Source organism: Camelus bactrianus, chromosome 32, assembly GCF_048773025.1.
Source record: "Camelus bactrianus isolate YW-2024 breed Bactrian camel chromosome 32, ASM4877302v1, whole genome shotgun sequence".
In the NCBI taxonomy this organism is placed as follows: domain Eukaryota; kingdom Metazoa; phylum Chordata; class Mammalia; order Artiodactyla; family Camelidae; genus Camelus; species Camelus bactrianus.
This window is the reverse complement of record NC_133570.1, coordinates 5,853,633-5,873,871: the sequence shown is the minus strand read 5'-3', so window position 1 is coordinate 5,873,871 and position 20,239 is coordinate 5,853,633. Positions and strand designations below refer to the sequence as shown.

Here is a 20,239-nt window from a genome sequence, read left to right as displayed (position 1 = left end):
TTCTTCCTCTGCGCAGGGCTTCTGGGGTCAAGAGCTCGGCTGGTGGGGTGGTGCTGCTTTGCTGTGCTCGGCACCCACGTGCTCTCCTTTTGGCGGTAATGCCCTGACTTCCTTTGCTGATCCCCCCATCCCTGAGGTTGGGCCATCTTTCAGGTTTGGGAGGATTTGGCTCCATCCCTAGGCTCTGGGAATGGACACGTGACCTGGCCTGGCAAATCAGATCTTTTCATCCCTGCGGCCACTGTGATTGGCTCAAGGAGGCACAAGAATCAAAGGATAAATGCTTTCATTTGGGTTGCTCTAACAAAATATCATAGACTGGGTGACTTATAAGCGACAGAAATTCATTTCTCACAGTTCTGCAGGCTGGGATGTCCACGATCACGGGGCCAGTAGATTCACTGTGTCGTGAGGGGCGGCTTCCTGAGTGTTGCCTGCTCTCATGGTCCTCCCACGGTGGAAGGGAGGGAGCCCTCTGGGATCTCTGTGTAAGGGCACTAATCCCATCATGAGGGCACCACCTTCGTGATCTAGTCACTTCCCGCCTCCTAATACCACCACACTGGGAGTTGGGATTTCAACATATGAATTTGGGGGTGAAGGGGACACAAACCTTCAGTCTATGGCAAATACCAACCTGAGTTGTTTGCTAGAACCATTGGAAAAGATAATCTTTCTTTCTTCTGAGATTACTAAACTAGTGGAAATTTGGGGAAAGTATGTGGGGAGTATAAAGAAAGCATAGAAGGAGACAAGACATGAGAAGAGATTGTTTCCTTTAAAAAAAACTTTTGAATTTGAAATAATTTAAAACTTACAGAAGAGCTCCAAGACTAGTACAAAGTAACTCCCATACCAGTACCCAGAAGTACCAAGCCTAAGTGCTTTTCACATTTGCTTTACAGTTTTCTGAAAGAGATAGGATTTTTTTTAATTGAATTATAGTCAGTTTACAATGTTATGTCGGTTTCTGGTGTACAGCATCATGTTTCAGTCACACGTGTACATAGATGTATTCCTTTTCATATTCTTCTTCATTGCAGGTCACTACAAGATATTGAATATAGTTCCCTGCACTATACAATAGAAGCTTGTCATTTATCTATTTTATATACAGTAGTTAGTAAGAGATAGGTTCTTGAGTATGTTGTTTTATCTCTAGGATCTAGCTATGCCTGAAACTGGAACCTACTCCTGGATTCTTAAAATTTTTTTCATTAAAAAAAATCTTTTTTCCCCGAGCTCCTTGTCTTCCCTGCATGGGGCCCCGCTCTTCTGCCAGAGCCGTTCATCCCCTGAAAATGTACACTTGCCAGTTTGCCTCCACCCCTCCTAGGTCAGGAGGACCTCTACACCATAGAGCCCATCACTGCCTGCCGTGGTGCTGGAACGAGCAGAGACAGAGGAGAGCCTCAGCGGCTTGGCAGCCCCACGTCCCCTGACCTCACTCACTCGGAGCCGCTGCTTCCAAACCAGCGCCGCTTCAAGGGAAATCGACACGGCAGCCAAGTTCATCGGAGCTGGGGCGGCCACAGCATGGGGTGAGGGGTGCTGGTTCTGGGGCTGGAGCTGGGACTATATTTGGGAGCTTCATCATTGGTTATGCCAGGAACCCTCCTCTGAAGCAACAGGAACCCTTCTCTGAAGCAATCGCTCTTGTACGCCATTCTGGGCTTTGCCCTCCCGGAGGCCTTGGGGCCCTTTGCCTGATGGTGACCTCTCTCATCCCTTCACCTGCCAAGGAGCCAACTCCACCTCCCGTAGTTCTTTCTCTGGTGTTTCACTACCCTGTATGTTCCTTTTCCTATACCTCCCCTGGCAGCCTGGGGAAAGTGGTTGGCTCAGGGTTTGACAGAAAAGACAAATAAATACTGTATTAATTTTAAAAAAAATGTATTTTTTTCTAAACCAGTTGGAACGTCAAAGGTTGAAGAGAAATGTATCATCTTGCTCTTGAGAAAACAATTTCTAAAGGATAGCCATCCTTCAAGAGAGGAAGGTGACAAAAACTCTCTCTTCAGAAAAGAATAAATGATTTCAATTTAAACCAGAGCTAACAGATGAAAAATATATTAGTTTTGAAGGTAGCTCACATAGCTTGAGAGTAAATCAAGCCCAATTTCACTTAGCAGTTCTCGTCCACGTGCATCTTGACCCACTGGGATGGGGGATTCAGTTTCACGGATGGCATGTTTCTGGTAACTTACAGCTAATATGAAAACATTAGAGTTGGAAGTTTTATATACTTAAACAAATGAGACAGAATTAAAGGTTAGCCCTATGATGTTTCTCTTTGGACCAAGCCTTATTCTAACAAGTTCAGGTTGGAGGGGAAAGAATATAGGTCAGTGGTAGAGTGCATGCTTAACGTGCAGGAGGTCCTGGGTTCAATCCCCAGTACCTCCATGAAAAAAAAAAAAACAAACACTAAAAAATAAATAAACCTGATTACCTCCCCCACCAAAAAAATTTTTTTCTAAGTTCAAAACGCTTTCTTGAAGGGGAGAGAAAGGAGTAAGTGACAGCCCTTTTAATCTACCATAGTTCAAAGCCACTTACCTTACATGTGTATCATAATTAGTTGTGAAAGTTATAAATTCTTATGCTTTACATCCTTGCAGTCATTTGGAGATTTCATCAAAATGTAGATTTGTTTATGAGATTGTGCTCTACAAGGGCATACTGTCCATGAGGTGTTATCATAGTGGAGAGACAATGCTAGGGAGCACTGGGGTAGGACTGGTCTTAATAAACCCCTCTAAGGGCTGCACTAGCCCTAACCTTGTGCGGACACTGGAACTAATTTGAAAGTGACATTCCAGTTTAAACTGGCTTAAGTAAAAATAGGAATTTGTTGACTTTTATAACTAAAAGTTTGAAGGTTAGAGCTGACCTCAGATGTGGCTGGAATCAGAGGTCAAACCTTCTCCAACTCTCAGCCCTACTCTTGTTCATACTGACTTTATTCCCAGGCCACATGGTGACAGGATGGCTGCCAGCAACTCGATGTGCATCCTCCGAGACTCAAGCTCAGTGGGAAAGAGACAGCTTCTTTTCTAGACGCTCCTTGAAAAAGTGTGCTGGGATTCACTCTGATTGATCTACTCTTGAATCAATTAATCATGGTTTCCAGCAGGACACCACATGCTAATTGCCTTAGACCAGGGTCACACGTTCCCCCTCTGAATGGGAGATGGTGGTTATGAAGGACCAGTTGGACCACATGGGTTGAGTGTCGGGGAGATGAGCCCTTCTAAGCCAAAATGGACCTGTTACAGAGAGGGGATGCTAGAAAGGCAATCAACAAATATCCATGCCACCCAAAGTGACCATCTTGAAAATGAAACATCCAGAAGAAAGAAAATGTTTGGCTAAAAGTCAAGCCAGCCATAAGAGTGGAAAAACAAAACCCATGATTGAGAAAATGGATGATGTCATGACAAGGTATCACGTGTGGTAAGGAGTCACTTCTCATTTAAGAAATGAGCCCAGGCTTTCATTCCCTTTGACAGAAGTCTTCTCAGAAAGTGAGTGTCAGAACGCCCCTTCCTCCAGGCTTCATCTGAATGACAGATCTTGCAACATTACTTCCCATTAATCTTTTAACCAGGTCTCACCTTTGTCTCTGTCCTTCACACATGCTTTACTTGACCATGGGTTCCCTTCTGGTGTTAAGGGAAGTATCTGCCTTTCTGACAGTGACCATTTACGAATGCATTCTGTAGTATAATAGAAAAATGCTACTATATTACTTTAAACAGACTTGGGGTGGGATGGGATCTGAGGATGGGGGCGTTTTTTTTTCACAATAGGAGACTCCAGAAGGGGGAAGAGTCAAGAGCTGATATGGCGACTCAGCGATGCTCTCAGGAACACAGGCTATTCCTACTTCCAGGCCGAAAGCTTTAGTACTGGCACCTTCATTCTCTGGCGTGCAAGATGGCTTATGCTCACATTTCAGTCAGGAAGAAGACAGAAAGGTCAAGGGATCTTTGTTGCTGTTGTTGTTTTTAATGAGGTCTTGCCTTTTTATCTGAGAAGTGTTAAATGATCATTTTTTTACATGGGATAGGGCATGTGAAATGATAAAGTTGTTGAAGAATAAAAGCATGACTTGTGTCTAATTATAAATAAACATGTGTCAAAGATTTTATTTCATTCTTTAATTAATAAGGGAATCAGATGTTAAAACCGATTCAAAGGATAATTTAAAAAAATACATAGGCAATCATATATACATAGATAGGCAATCAGAAATGCTAAAATGAATTTACAAGTAGGACGGAAAACCAGTCAACAGAAAGAATCAATTACAGCTCCACCAGACACAAGTTATTTGCATTTCTGTGGACGAGACTATTTGCATTACTATCAGGTTTCTACAACTTATGACATTGTACAATAGTTCAAAGTCAATGAAAGATGACACTAAAGAGAATATTAAACAGGACACCCAGTATTCTTTTTTGTCCATTTAAAAATCTTTCACAATGTTTCCTGAGAGAAGAGATGCCCTTCTCAGCATCTACCTACATCTCATTGACCAGAACGGTTATCATGTAGCTGCCTTCACTGCAAGGGAGGCTGGGGAATCAAGTATCATTAGCTGGACACACAGCTTTCCCAAATAAAACAGGATTCTGTCTGTAAGGGAGTCTGCCTTACCTATACAGCCACTTGATGTGTTAAGGGTACTAGATTTTAAAATAATTTTTAGGACATGTGATTATGAAGATGTCTGTCGGTTTTGACACTTCATCCCTCTTCTGGTCATAGTGCCTCAAATGTCCTTTGGGATGTACCCTGTCTCCACTCTCCAAACCCAGCTCCAAAAGTGGACACTTGACTCAGGGCTTGTTTATGTTTGGTTAGGAATGGACATAACTGGAACCAGGTCAATGAGATTCAACTTTTGGACTTTCGTTGGAACAAAACTGTAATTTATGCTAGAAAATAGTAACGCTTAAGTCTAAAAGATATTTTGTCAGTTTCCTGACAATTCTTGATGCTCAACTGGATTCCTGTATTCTTTGCAATAATTCCACTGCCACTCAGAGTCTGTGGCTTCCTGGTGAGAAACCACTGTGACATTTCTTTCTTTTTAATAGGTTGTTCCTCCTTTTAGTGCTGGAGAGCTGACAGGCTGTGGCCGTGGGCTAGGAAATGCGACTCTGGGTTTGAATGCCAGGGGTACCAGGCAGAGTCTATCCAGAAAAACAGCACCCCATCTAAATATTTAAAGCAGAAGAGAATTTCATTCAGGGGATTGGTTACACGGGGAATGGGACTGTTGAAAAGTGAAACACAGGTGGTTAGGCAGTTCCGGAGATTAGCAGCAGCAAAAAGCTATCAATCACCACTGCTAAGGCTAGAGACTAGATCCAGGGAGGGGCTTATGTTACAGGAGCTCAGGGGCTGGGATCCCTTAATGCAGGGGTAGAACCATCTACTGCCAGAGATGCTACTCAAAGTGAGTGGGGTGGTCCCATTGCTGCCTCCCATTGTCTGAACCTAGCTGAAAGCCTGAGAATTCAGTCCTAGTGGTCAGTGACCATTTTGCTACAAAGCAGAGCAGGAAAAGGGTGAGGAATGGAACTGAAGACACTGGGTCTACCACGCAGAACTGGCCACTTAGATATTTCATCACATCTAAGATGTCATTGACTGAAAGATGCATTATTCTTTTATGTATCACTGAGAAAGAAAAATGCTGCCAAATTAAACTGACACAAAGCTAAGACTCCATCCATTGCATTGTATCTTGATATGAGACAGGTGAAAACGTGAAAAATGTCTTAAGATCAGTAACATGCTATTAGCTGTGTGATTTGTGTGTGATCTTAAGCATATGTGAACTTAATTCATTCTCACCATTGAGGTTTGATTTTACCATCCGTGTGGAAATTGGAGACAATATCTACTTCATAGGGTTTTTGAAACATCTAAGATTAAGTTTAGTGAGAGTAGGGACTTTGTCTCTTGTTCACTGTATCCCCAGTACCTAGCAGAGTGCCTGGCATGTAGTTGGAACACAAGAAAGCTTTGTGAAATGAATCCACCTGGACTGTATCCCCAAATGAACAGGTTCTTGGCACATAGTGGGAACTGGCTGTCAATAAATGGAAGCTATTATTATTGGAATCAAACAGGCTCGGGAACAAGGTCTTCTTCCATTAATGTCACATAGATTGACACTCTTTTGCAAGAGGGGGCAACTGCTCTTGTATTTAAGAAAGTCGTCTGAGTAGAGGCCACAGTCTCTGGTGGAAAAGATTATTTTTATGCTGGATGGCTTCGGGTGCACACACAAAGCAATTTCTGAGCAGAAAATTTAAGGGTGGTAGTGGTGGTGGCAAATGAAGTTACAGGGAAGGAGGGGAATGAGGTGGATGTGAGTGGAGGATAGAGCAAAATAGAAAGAACAATCTACACCATCTACAAAGCACTTTTTGGTCACCATTTCCCTAATCCTTACAGCTCTGCAAGTGTTGTAGGGTTATTCACAAATGGGAGTCAGGCTGAGGATGGATATAAAGGGTTTTTCTTCCCAAAATGAAACAACTAGATGGAAGCAAAGCTAAGACACATTGTGTGTGTGTGTGTGTGTGTGTGTGTGTGTGATTATGGTTACCTGACAGCCTCCTGAAAGCCTGAGATGTGAGAGTTAATGCCAAGTTACAACACACATAAGGATAGGTAAACAAGAGGAGGGTGTGAACCTAGCTGGGAGGGTTTAGTTCAGTGGTAGCGTCTGCACGCTTAGCATACACAAGGTCCTGGGTTCATATACCCAGTACCTCCACTTAAATAAATAACCCCCCCCCCAAAAAAAAACCAAACAGTTGCTAGGGTGAAGAGGAAATTCTAAACAGCGCTGATACTTTCTTTTCAAGAAGAATTCCGCCAATGGAAGGTACGGTGTTGAAATGAAATCAAATGCCTTCTCTGCAATCTCCCTGCGGAAGAATGACTTATTCAACAGGCTGAAGGTTAGTCAGGACTCCAGAAAGCACTCTAGACCCCGGGGCAACGTCTCCCTGGCTCAGTAATAGAGAGTCACTACTGACTTAGACGCACGTCTCCGCTTCCCAATCAGCGTCCCCTTCGCGGAGCGGACCGCGCGCCACCCATCCTCTCCCGCGAGTAACGAGCACCGCCTACTGGCTGTCAGCCTCTGGGCTGCTTGGCTCCGCCCCTGAGCGAAACGCGCATGCTCCCCTATTCCTCTCCGCCCGCGCCTTCAGGCTTCTCGCGACAGCCGCCCAGAGGAGGCCTGAATCTCGCGATAAAGGCTCATTGTCTCGCGGGACCGCGGCGGGCTGACGGGTTCTCGGGCGGCTCTGGGCAGGGAAGAGGAGTCGCATGTGTTGCTTCAGCTGGCGGTAGTGGCGGGAGCGGAGGCGGCGGAGGCTGTGCGACCGCCTGGGTAACAACCCCTTGTGCCTCTCCCACTTCCGAGAAGCTCGTAGAGAGCGTGGAGGAAGCTGGGGTACTGCCCGGCGGAAGGGGGCCGGGCCGGGCGTCTCCACACCCCCGCTCACATGGGCCCCTTTGGTGTCCCCGCGTTTGCCCCTTCGCCTCAGGTCGCCCCCTCACACCTGCCCGCCCTTGGCGCCTCAGTGATCTTGCATTTTGCCCCCTCCGGGTTCTTTTGCCCACATTTTCTGTTGTCACAGAGTGGTCTCCCCGCCCCCTCCCACTCCCATCCCCTTTCCTGACTCTTCAGCGTCCCTCCGTTGGCATTTAGCCCACACCCTGCCTTTGGGCACCTCCGGTGACCCACCCCTTCGCTTTTCCAGCCTCTTCCAGCTGCTTTGTGGCCTTCCTCTGTTGCTGCAGTTTGCATCCCTTCCACATTACCCTCAGACCTTTTGCCCTTTCTCTACCGAGGCCATTCTCCCCATCCTTTTTTCCCATTGCTTCCTCTTCCACTAGTGCCTCCCAACCCCTGCTTGTCATGGTCCATGACACTGTTGTCACTTGCCTCCCTGTAGACCTGGAAAATGGTGTGCCCAGAATTATTCATGTTTTATGAATCTTAATGCAACTTGTATCTTTTCGTTCAACGAAGAATTGAAACAGATTTGGAGTGGGAAGATTTCTGGTAGGAGGAGGTGAGACTACATCTGAACACTGCTTCTCTGGGGGTCTTGGTCCAAAATAGTGAAGATATGTTATTTTCCTTGCTTACAGGTTTGTGAAATGGCTGCTGACATTTCTGAATCTGGTGGGCACGATTGCAGAGGAGACCCGAGGAGCAATACCAAGTTAGATGCAGATTACCCTCTTCGAGTGCTTTACTGTGGAGGCAAGTGTTATAGGCCAGAAAATGGCTTTTACTGACTGTATTTTTATGCATTATGATACATTTAGTACTAGTAATCCTTTTTTTCATCTGTCTTTGTCATTTGGTGAATCCTTAACTGGGAGGTGGGGATGTTGGTGAAGAGGAGGTGTGGGTTAACAGATTTTCCTGACCTGAGTGAATTGTGTCTTGCTACTTAGCCTGGAGAAGTTTACAGTCCAGTAAATAGCGATATTGCAAATACATTATTTCAGCCTAATGTTTCTTGCTAGTCTGGCTATTAAAGGTGAGCTTCTTGGGAGACATTGAATCTTAAGGGATGACAAGGACTGGATAAGAAAGTGGGGGGGGGGCATCCCAGATGAAGTGAACAGCTATTCAAGAAAAAGCTTGTTTGCAGAGAAGTAAGCAGCTTTGTGTTAGTATAGTGTGTAGTACACGGATGGTGTCAGTAATGAGTGGAAGATGACGAGGTTGGAGAGATGGGTGGTAGTTCAGCCTTGGGAAAGTGTTCTTGGTTTGATTAATAAAATATAAATCAGGATTTACTTTCCCTTTGCGTGTTTTTCCTCATTTTCAATACAGAAATATTTACGAATTAGAGATACTCTTAATTTTATTAGCATCTTGGAAAGTTTCAGAAAATTTTGAAGACAGTAAAGTAAAAGGGCAAGTAAATGCTATTTTTTTCAGTAACTATTTTTGACTACTTACTATGTGCCTAGCAGTGTTTTAGGTGCTGGGGACCGAATAATGAATAAGACAGAAAAGGTCCTTGTTCTCGTGGACCATACATTCTGTGAGTGCGATAGAGATTTCACCTGGAGTTTTAAGTACCCTAGAAGGAGAGTGGTGTCACTGAGCTAAAACATTGTGTCAATTCATCATTTATTGACTATCTTTGATAATAAAATAAAATTAGTATAAAATACCTCAGAGAGTAGGCAGGGGAACTTTTTGTAGGGCTGATTGAGTTTTGTTAATATATTGATCATACCTGGTTATACTGTTTGCATTTGGAGTCATGGACCAGAGTTTGCATCCTTACCTTGGGCATTACCAGCTGTTCCTGCTTAATTCTAGCTGTGTGACCTTGGGCAACTTACCTGATTTCACCAAAGGTTAGAGGTCTGTTTCTTAAGGTCTGTAAAATGAAGGTGATGATCACATCTTAAGTCAAATGATTCATACAAAGCTTGTGGCTCAACAACTAGCATAAGAACATGGTACAGTAAGTGTTGTTGTTGTTATTATTATTAGAAAAGTATACTAGTTTAGTATAGTTTATTCACCCTTGTTTGTCAGATGTAGTTAGGAGCTATTGTTCTTTGTACACTAATTCATCGAATCTAAGATGCCATATTTTATAAGATGCATCCCTGTAAAAATCCCAAAAATGAGAACTGATGAAATACAGTATATGAAAGGCATTCTGTTCAGTTGCTTGTGTCGCTGCTAAGATGGCTTTGAACAATTCCACTAAATATGCATTCCACCCCAGTGATAATTTGTGTTGACCAGAGGTTCCTAACCTTTTTGAGAAAGATTTACTTTTATTTCCCTCCCTGGTTTGTATTGATACTCCAGGCACTAAGATGGAGACTGTGTTACCTTTTCCTCAAGGAGTTTAAGGTCTAGTTGTAGGGAAAGCACTTAAGGAATATTAAATGCTAAATTAAATGATACTTACTATAACTCTGAATTAGGATTTCAGGAAAGGGGGGATCTTTGTTCAGAGGGAAGCTGGGAAAGTGAAGTGAGGAAGTGAGAAGCCTTAGATAATCAGTAGAAGTTGCAAGGAAAGGTGAAGGAATTCTTAAGAACAATATGGCAGCAAGGTTTAGTAGGGTGTCTTCAGGGTAGAGGGAAGGGAAGGAAAGGGGCTGATTGGAGCAGAATGCTGGTTGGAGTGTAGTGAGAAACAAGGGTAGGTAGGATGGGGTCATTTCCCAGGAGACATTTGAGCCTTCAGAATCTGAAGTCAGTCTGAGTTTGAATCTTGGCTTAGCCATTTACTCACTGGGTGGCCTTGGCTGGTTCCCTCATCCATAAAATGGTTAACAGTAGAGCCTGCTTTAGAGGGCTGTTGAGAATAATAAATGAAATAATACTCCCAAAGGCTCCACCTCCTAACACCATCACACCGGGCATTAGAATTTCAGCGTAATGAATGTGTGTGCTTCAGACCACAGCAGGAGGTTTCACGGAGGATGATGCTTTGTTCTTCATGTTGTGTCACATCAGCAGATACATAATGTCAGGTTGTTCCACTGTTAGGGATGTGAAGCTGGTGACTGCTAGATCTTTTCATTGAAGAGGTACAGGTTACAAATAGTAAATCATCTGTGGAGGGAAATTGACTTTAAAAGCAAATAACAGGGAGCTTGAAAGAATTGTCTGAATTTTTTCATCATATTAGAATTTTGCTAAACTGAATAGTATTTGAAATGGTGTGCAAAGTTTTATGGCTTCAGTATTTGCTGTAATGATATTTAACCTATAATTATATCCTCAAAGTGTGGCTATCTGTACCTACTAGCATTTGAACTTGAACTTTGGGAATTAGAGAGCTCTGCTTAACTGGGAGAGAACTCTAAACTTGAAATAAAGAGGTGCTAGATTCCAGTTTTCTGCTGCTTCATACCACCTTTGGATTAGCTGTTTAACTTTCTTCAAGGCTTCATCTATAAAATAGTGATAATGGACTGGCACACAGCTACATTGCCTTTACATAGTGTATGATCTCATTTAGTGGTTAAGAGCACAAGCTTCAGAATCAGACCAGGGTTCAAATCCTGTCCTGGCCAGATGTAAGTGGGTTATTTACTCCAAGTTTCATTTTTCTTGCCTGTAATACATATATGGTAATTCTTACCTTATAGGGTTGTAACGATTAAACATAATAATGTAAAGCATAGCAAAGTGCCTGGCATGTGCCCAGTATGTTAGTAATGGTGTATCACCCCTTCTTTCCCTCACAAATCTCAAAGTATTGGGCACACTGAACTACTCCATTCCTCACCTTAAATATAAAAATAAAATAAGCAGTTGACCCAGTAATAGAGTTAGAGTTAAAATTGGGAAACCCTTTGAGTTCTAGTCCCTTAGCCTTTGCAGGCTATGCAATGACAAGACTGAGCCAATGTCCCTTCTAAGGAAGAACATTCAGTTTCATGGTCTTACGTAGCATAATAGAAAAAAGAAAAGGAAAAATGTATTGCAAAGAAATGGTAGCAAAAGTGCTACTGACGTCTACAAATGTGTTGGTATGAATAAAAAGTAGTGGCTGTTTTGGTGAAATTATCAAAAGAATAACCAGCTCTATTCAAGCTTTGTTGTGTGGAGAATTATTACCCTGTAAGATTAGTTTCAGATCCATTGAAGTGGTTGTGGTAAAACCTTAAGATATGCAAAATAGTATAGTTTGATGTTCCATCAACTGAAGGAGACATTTTTCTTTAGATCAAAAAAAACCCAAGATAATATCTCTATTAACCATGTGCCATTGACTTCAAAAAAAATGTGGGGCGCATAATGGATAGTATTTGAGAAGTGGTACAGAATAGTTACAGGAAAATATAGAAATGAAGCATTTTGTCAAATGTAAAATAAAAGTTATGATGAGCCCTGTATATGTATGTGTATATATTTATTTAAATTTTTAAATCTTTTTTTCTTTCCATTTCCCCAGTCTGTTCATTACCAACAGAGGTAAGTCCTTTTAAAATTCTTTTTTTTTTTAAATTTTGGGGGAGGTAATTAAGTTTATTTATTTATTTATTTATTTTTTAAGGGAGGTACTGCGGATTGAACCAAGGACCTCGTGCATGCGGGGCATGAACTCTACCACAGAGCTACACCCTTCCCCTCCTTTTTTTTTTTTTAATTGCTGCATTTGAGGTTATTGATTTCAGAGCTAGCTTGGGAACTTCTTTTTCTTATTTTTCATTTTCTATCATTTGATGGCAGAGTTTCAACCTTTTATAGAGAACTTCGGTTTAGAATACTTTTACGGTCTTACAAATTATTTTCTTTAGACTCTGAGTCCTTTGTGTGCATCTTTTGCACTTGGCTATACAGTTTGTTTTTTGCATGGAACTCATGAGTAGTCAGCTAATAAAACAAGAGTAACCTTCAAGCCAAAATAAAACATCCAAACAGAGAAGAGAAAGTATAAATTATGTGTAAGACTTTCTGCTGATAAGCATCTAAGTCAGGCTCTCTGGGCAAGTCATGAAAATAATGAGACACCTTGTGCTCAAAGCAAGAAGTAGACATGCTTGTTTTTGTCTGTTTCCTCCTTTTTCTAATGGCCCTTTGTTGGAGAAGCAATAAATTACTATAGTGAGGAGGTGCTTAGTCCTTTTAATTTTTAATTTCTTATGGGGGTGTTTCCTGGTTGAGAGATTTCCTGTGGATAAAATATCAGGTGGGAGTAGTTAGTTTTGTCATCATTCTATATATAGCAAGCATAGGGAATGATTTTTAATTAAAATGATTGACAATGCTCCATAGTGACTCAGTTTGTTCTTTTTCCCCTTCCAGTACTGTGAATATATGCCTGATGTTGCTAAATGTAGACAATGGTTAGAGAAGAATTTTCCAAATGAGTTTGCAAAACTTACTGTAGGTATGAACGTGCTTTTTTTCTTTCTCAAAGCTTGTATACCTGAAACAGATGCACATAAGGCATTATTTTAAAGCTATGGAAGTTCTCTTTTAGTAAGATATTATAGAATTATGTTTTTCTACATCTGTTAACTTTAAAACTGTTTTAAGTTCTTGGGTTAAAATTCCTTATATATATAAAATCACACACTGCTTCATGTGTCATCTCTCTGAGACAAGATAGGTCAGAGTATCAACTTTCTTATATAAAGAAGAGCAAATGATTTAGGGGCATATATATTTTCACTCATTCATGAAACAGATTATTTTGTGTGAGTGTGCTATATGCTATACACTGTTTCAGATGCTGAGAATAAAGCAGTAAACAAGACCTACTCTTCGGAAATTATATTCTAAAAGGAGAGACAATAAGTAAAACAAGACAAATGAAATGAGTTCATTAAATAGTGATAAGCAGGGAGTATGGAGATAAGAATTGTTGGGGAGGGAATTTGAAATTTTAGGTAGTGGCCTTTTGCTGAAAAGATGGCATTTGAACAAAGACCTAAAATCAGTGAGAGAGAATCATTTGGATACCTGGGAGAAGAACTTTACAGGCAGATGGTGCAGCCAGCGCAAAGGCCCCGAGGCAAAAGCTTACCAGCATATTTAGAAAACGGCAAGGAGACCTTTGTTTCTGGAGCTTATTAAAGGAGGAGTAGGAGATGAAGTCAGAAGTAACGAAGGACCATGTCTTAAAGGCCAGGACTTGGCTTTTACTCTGAGTGAGATGAGGAGCTATTGGAGGGGTTTGAGCAGAAAAGTGATGATAAGGTCTGACCTTCGTTTCAATAGTATCTCTTCGGTTGCTGTGTGAAGAATAGGCTGAAGAGAGTCGTAGCAGCCAAGCAGGGAGACCGAATAGGTGGTGGCTCCTGCAGTAATCCGGTCAGGACGCTGGCGCCCTGAAGCAGAGTGGGGGCAGTGGAGGTGGTGAAAAGTGGTCAGATTCTGGATAGATTTTGGAGGTAGAGCTGACGTGGTCTTCTGATCTGTTGCATGGGTAATGTGATGGAAGGGACAGCCACATTTTTGGCCCAAGCAACTTAAAAGAATGGAGTTGCTGTTGCCAGAGGTAAGGAAGACTGCAGAGGAACAGATGTCCTCAATTAGCTGAAATTGGTGGCTTCTCTTTCAAGATTGGTAAAAATGAAGGCAGTAGCAGGAAGGAGGAAGATCCCAGGCTGGGAATAAGCCTGTAAAGTACATCCAGTGTTAGCCCACTATTTGCTGCTTTGATTTTCAGATAGTTTCCATGAGGCACAGCCCCTGAAGCAACACAGTCATTGTCAGTGTTTGGATAAGAACCCTCAACTCTGGTGTGACGGTCGGTCTGCGTGGCAGGTCCTGAACATGACCTGCCTAGGACACGATGTGACTTGAGGGGCTCTTCATATTCAGGACCAGACTTCTGTTAACACGATTAGTATGTTTAGATGCTGAACACTTCTGTGGAGGCTTGAGTGTTTTATGCTCCTTTAATGTGGCTAAAAAAATCATCCTCACATATCAAAGACTTGGTTTTACCTTCTGTCACCATGCACTTACCATAATGACTTCAGAATTAGGCTTGGGAGGAATCTAGCAATATAATCACTTGCTTTATAAGTTGGTAAAATACCGTATTTGTGTATGAGGTTCCTCAAAAGTAATTTTTTAACATAAATATGAAGTGCTGTTAATGCTTTTGGATTTCATTTTTACATCTAGAAAATTCACCCAAACAAGAAACTGGAATTAGTGAGGGTCAAGGAACAGCAGGGGAAGAGGAAGAGAAGAAAAAACAAAAGAGAGGTGAGACCTAAATCCATAATTTGATTTCCACAAACATACCCTCCCTCTGCTAGAAGAAACAAGACATGAAGGCATTCCCAAAGTGGGGAACATCTAGCTGTTACTGTAGTTCCGTGTGTATACCATACAGCGGGACACAGAATCATATTCTCAAGATGACTGGATGTCGTATAACTTGGGCTTTATCAGTAAGTCGAACCTAAGAAAATGTGCTTTATTTTCCATATATATGTGTAAAAAGCAACCAGCCAGCTTGTTTATGACGTAAAAACTTTGTTACCTTATTGAAATACCTTTTTAAAAAATATTGGCTGTATTCCTACAGGATTTATTATTATTTTTAATACCTATGTGTTATGGGTTTTTAAAAAATTTATTTATTTTTTTGCAAGCGGAGGTAATTAGATTTGCTTTTTTTTTTTTTTTAATGAAGGTTCTGGGGATTGAACCCAGGACCTTGTGCATGCTAGGCACATACCACTGAGCTATACCCTCCTGCCTTAAAATACCTTTGTCTTCTATTTAGAGGGAGGACATTTATAAAAGATTTTGTTCTCTCATTACTTCTGTCAGGTCAGTTGAATTTCTTTTTATAGCTGTTGTGTGTACTTGTCTACCTCTCCCAAAATGAATTCTTTTGTGCCCTGGATCCTGTCCTCACCTGTTTCTTCTTCCTTAATTAATTCTTCCCTATGACTAAAATTGGCTTATAAATATTTTCAGGACTTTGCATTAAAAAAAGAAGTTCTCCCAAGAGCTCATGTCTGTCTTTGCCCTGTTCACCTCCCCTTGCCCTTCTTAGCCAGACTTCTTTAGTAAGACTGGACTCACTCACTGTCCCCTCTTTAATTTCAGTCATTCACTCTTCACTCCCCAGTCTGTCCTGACCTGACTTCCATGCCACTGAAACTCACTCCAACAAGGGGCACGAGGCTGGGTGATTACTCAGTGGTAAGAGCACTGGAGCTCCCTTCTTAAAGTGGTGTGCTTCCTCCCTCATTCTCCTTTCATTCCTCCTCAGCCTTGCACGCAGACTTCTCTTCTCCCTTCTGTTCCTTAAAAGTTGGTGTTTCGCAGGATTCTGTCCTCGGCCCACTTAACCTTCTCATTCTGCTTGTCCTCCCTGGATGATTCTTTCACATCTTTCACTTCTGCCACCACTCCACATTTACAGTTCCCAAATCCGTATCTCTGGTCCTGGCCCGCGTCTCTAGACTGGAGATACGGACGGTCTCACAGCCACCTCAGATGCAGCACTTGCAAAATAAACTCACTGAGTCCCAAATCTATGTCTTTTGTTTTCTCCATTTTGGTTATTGACGGCACAGTTTATGCCGCCATCTGAGCCGGAAACCTGAGACCCATCTTAGGTTCTCTCTTTCTGCCCCTTTTAATCAGTTCTGAATTCTGTTTTTCACCTTCCTCTATATATCCTGTGCCTGGTGGCCATTTCTGTTGCCACTGCTTTGTTTAGACTTTGATTAATGTCTGCCTGAACTAATGTAGGAGCTGGGGACAGTGGCCTCTCTATCAACCTTGCTCTTTGAAACCCACCCTCCCTGCTGTAGGGTGATCTTGACAGAACGTAAGTCTGGTTTCATCACTGCTGCATAGTCAGTTGTTCGTTGGCTTCTCTCCACAATATAAAATGACAGAGCTGATTTACTGGTCCTTCAGTGATTGGTATATAATCTTTGTTTTTCTGGCTTCCTCTCCCACATATCCATAAGCGTCCTTCATCAAGGCAAGTGCAGTTCTCAAACATAATGCCCTTTCTTGTCTCTGTACTTTTTTCCTTTTCCTGGAGTATCCTTTTTATACCTCCCCAGCCCTTCTCCCTTCGACTGGACCGTTCTTTATTCTGGGAGACCTTAGATGCCACTTCTTCTTGGAAACTTTTCCTCCCCTCTGGAAGCAGAGGCCATTCCTCTGCAAAGCTCTGCTAGTGCTGTATCCATGGATCCTCTTACAGGATGTATCAGATGCTGTAGTTATTTAACTTTTTATCTCCCTGCCCTAGACTGAGAGTCCCTGGAGGGCAGGGACTATGTTCTTTTTCTGTTTATCTTTGTGTCCTCAGCCCTCAGTGCACACACTACTCGTAGGTGTGGATTGAGTGAATACTCTTGCATGTGTTTATTAATTTTGTATGAGAAAAAGAAAATTTAGAAATTAATATTTGGTACCTTTTGAAAATGAATACATTTAAAGACAGTATTCTCTATGTGTGTTACAAACAAAACAGCTAATCCTGAGCTCTTTCCTAATAAATAAGGCGGAAGAGGTCAAATAAAGCAAAAAAAGAAGACTGTACCCCAGAAGGTTACAATAGCCAAAATTCCCAGAGCAAAGAAGAAATACGTAACAAGAGTGTGTGGCCTTGCAACTTTTGGTGAGTCTAAGCCTAAGTATGTTTAAAGTGTGTGAATTATATTCATTCATTCATCCATCCATCCTCTCTTTTTTATATCTAGTATCACGAAAACTTTAACAGTTCTGTTTTTTGTTAAGAGGTTGCATTTCTAACTATAGCTTCAAAATCAAATTTTGAAGCAGCTTAAAAATCTTTTGCAGGGGGACTCGTTTAACTTTTTCATTTCCAGAATATCTGCTTGGGCACACTTTATGTAGAATGAGGAGGGCTAGACAGGTTTCCCTTGGAAGTCCATCAGTGCTGCTGCTCTGTCCCTGTAGGCCCAGAGGCCAGAGGGTTGCAAAATAACCTTTCCCTTCAGGGATGACAGCAGAGGGTGAGGGAAGGTGGGTAGTGGGGGAATGTCCTGCTTCAGGGCCCCTTCAGTTCCTCGAAGCCTTGAATGAATAGTGAAACCAGGGTGCATGGGCTTCTTCATTTGACAACATGGACTGAAAAACAGTCACTGAAAAACCACATCATAAATATTAGGCTTGTTTCTCTGCTGTAAATTTTTCTTTTGTAAAAAAGGATACAAGAACTTCATGTACTTGGAAGTGAATGTGTAATGTTGGAATTAATGTATTCCTGGATTTATTTTGGTCTTAACTGTATCTATGAATTATAGGTAGTATGGATGATCTTATTTTTATGTACTGAGGTTTTATTTGACCTTGAAAATATAAGCTGAATTATTAATGTTAAGATCACTGGCTGTGGGTAGTTTATAATTATTGTTCTGAGCGGAACATGAAATCCATTAACACAACCTGTTTTATGAACTTAAAATGCAGATTTAATTTCAAGATGGAAAAATACCTTTGACGTATGATTCCAATTATAGTCATGTTGTTTCTTTTTTTTTAAATAACAGAAATTGATCTTAAAGAAGCACAAAGATTTTTTGCTCAGAAATTCTCCTGTGGTGCCTCAGTAACAGGGGAGGATGAAATCATCATTCAGGGAGACTTTACAGATGACATAATTGATGTCATTCAGGAAAAATGGCCAGAGGTGAGTATCTGTGTGTTTGTAGTAACAAGTTCTTAAAGCAAGTTGCTTCTGTGTTAGTTGATACCAGGACTCATGAAATGTAATTGTTTGTGTTTTGTAGGTGGATGATGATAGCATCGAAGATCTTGGAGAAGTGAAGAAGTGATTTTGAAAATTTGTATTTAATGGTCTGAACTGATTGTTGACATGGCCAAAGGGAGAGAGGCCTTTTAAAAATATATATATTTATCCTACAGTAAAACTGTAGCCTACCCTCCCCCTTGGCATTTTCACTGTTGTGTATAAGGCTGCTTTTTTTTTTTTAATTGCCAAAGTCTAATAAACAGGGGAGACTGTCATGCTTATGCATGAAATAGAATTTAGTTAAATAAAAATTTTTGGTCATTTGGTACTGACTTTTCTCTTTCTTTTTAACTTTTTATTTTTGGAAAAACACTGTAGACTTTGTGTGGATAGCTTTTCTGTTGATTAGTTTACAAATAATCATGATTTAGTCAAATCATGATTTTTGAAGCTGATTAATATTTTAAAGAAATTGAATTTGGCTTCATCACCAGTAATAACTGTCTCCTTGCTTCTTTGGTGTGATAGTTTTGAGATGCTTAAGCATCTAATAGATCTGTGGTTGAATTTGCTTCATTATCACCAAGTTCACCTTGTGGGCGTATTAACATATTGTTGCTAATAGTTGTTAAAGCTACTCTGGAGATTATTTGGTAAAGTATATTAAAAGCCTTAAAACCATCTCACTCTTGGACCCACTTCTTTGACATTAATCCTAAAGATGTAATGCCTTGCTTAAAACTGGATGAGGGTGTTCGTCACAACGCTACTCAAAATAGCAAACAGTTGCAAATGATTTGAATGAACAATGGGGAAATGGTTAAAGAAATGGTAGTGTGTCATGTGGTAGAATATTTGCACATATTTGAAAATATTTTCCAAGAATACTTGGAAGCATGTTTGATAATATTAAGTAGGAAGTCAGACCCTCAAATCCATTTTACACATTACTACCATCACTGTTTTGAGTGGAAGGCCATTCAGAGAGGATGAGTTCTTGTTCTGGCTATAAATTTATGTGAGTAAAATTCTGCTAACCAATTGAAAATAATAATACACCATTGCTCAGTATGTAGTCTGGGAAGCAGCAATTGAAACGTGTTTTTCTCACAAGAGAAACAGTGACAATGAATTTTAATGACTGCATTACATGAATTTAAACTTTGTTTTTATAAAGGTTTTAAGTCAGGTGCTACAAATTGAAAGGAAGACACCTTTAAGAAATTTAGAACCCATTGTTTGTTGCCATGCAAATTACAATCTTGAATGAGCCAGTGGGTTTTTTAAAATAATTAAAATCTTAGAATGTGTAATAAAGGTATAAATTAAAATGAAATTCTGCATTAACTGTAAATTTAACTAGATTAAATTATATGATGAAGCAAATTTATCCATCAAGACCATTTGGTATGTTACGTATGTATTCTGTTGGTGCTGGAAGATGTCTATGTGCTTGTATCAACACTTGACTTCATGTAAAGATTCTTAATGTTCACAGTTCTTGGCAAATGCAGTTTCAATCCATGTATAGCCAACAGTGGATGTTACTGCAGGAAAATGCAGGATTAAAATCGTCCTTGTGTATAATATGTGTGAATCTTTTTCTTTAACCTGAAATTTAAAATGCAACAGTTTAATATTTGATTAAAATATATGAATAGTTCAAGGATTGACTTTAATTCATACATTCGTGTATGTTTGTATTGTTTTCACAATCTAGTATTTTTAGCAAAAAAAATATACAAACCTTTAAACAGCCTAATCTCATATATAAATATGTAAGAAATTTGCCATGATTAAGCTGGCAACTTCAAATGCAAATACAGTTTTGATACGTAGTATTTTAATTCATTTAAAAAAACATGCTGGCAATATGTGATTTTAAATTTCTTTTTAGTTATTACATAGAAGACTCAGTAATCAGTTGTCACTTGAGGTATAATCCATGGTAGCTTTCTTGTTCTTAGTTAAAAAGTTGATAA

At 40.7% G+C, this 20,239-nt stretch overlaps 1 protein-coding gene across 3 annotated transcripts; it reads left to right on the top strand.

Moving 5' to 3' along the window:
- The first annotated feature begins 7,283 nt into the window (after positions 1-7,283).
- On the top strand, positions 7,284-18,585 carry DENR (density regulated re-initiation and release factor). 3 transcript variants are annotated; one of them, XM_045506415.2, is made up of 9 exons: positions 7,284-7,426; positions 7,995-8,114; positions 8,194-8,308; positions 11,997-12,016; positions 12,851-12,935; positions 14,684-14,767; positions 17,043-17,159; positions 18,055-18,194; positions 18,295-18,585. In XM_045506415.2, the coding sequence occupies exons 3-9, from the start codon at positions 8,203-8,205 to the stop codon at positions 18,337-18,339; spliced, it is 597 nt and encodes a 198-aa protein (XP_045362371.1). In that variant the 5' UTR covers positions 7,284-7,426; positions 7,995-8,114; positions 8,194-8,202; the 3' UTR covers positions 18,340-18,585. The 3 variants fall into 3 exon arrangements, with proteins under 3 accessions (XP_045362371.1, XP_010968002.1, XP_010968001.1); XM_010969700.3 differs by having other exon boundaries at positions 7,314-7,426; positions 8,072-8,114; XM_010969699.3 differs by lacking the exon at positions 7,995-8,114 and having other exon boundaries at positions 7,396-7,426.
- Positions 18,586-20,239: the final 1,654 nt, after the last annotated feature.

Bases quoted from the DNA above. Each gene is read 5' to 3' on its own strand.
- DENR (XM_045506415.2), top strand. From the start codon at position 8,203: ATGGCTGCTGACATTTCTGAATCTGGTGGGCACGATTGCAGAGGAGAC. The intron at 17,160-18,054 runs GTGAGTCTAAGC...TTTAAATAACAG, and splicing joins GTGTGGCCTTGCAACTTTTG to AAATTGATCTTAAAGAAGCA. The intron at 18,195-18,294 runs GTGAGTATCTGT...TGTGTTTTGTAG, and splicing joins TTCAGGAAAAATGGCCAGAG to GTGGATGATGATAGCATCGA.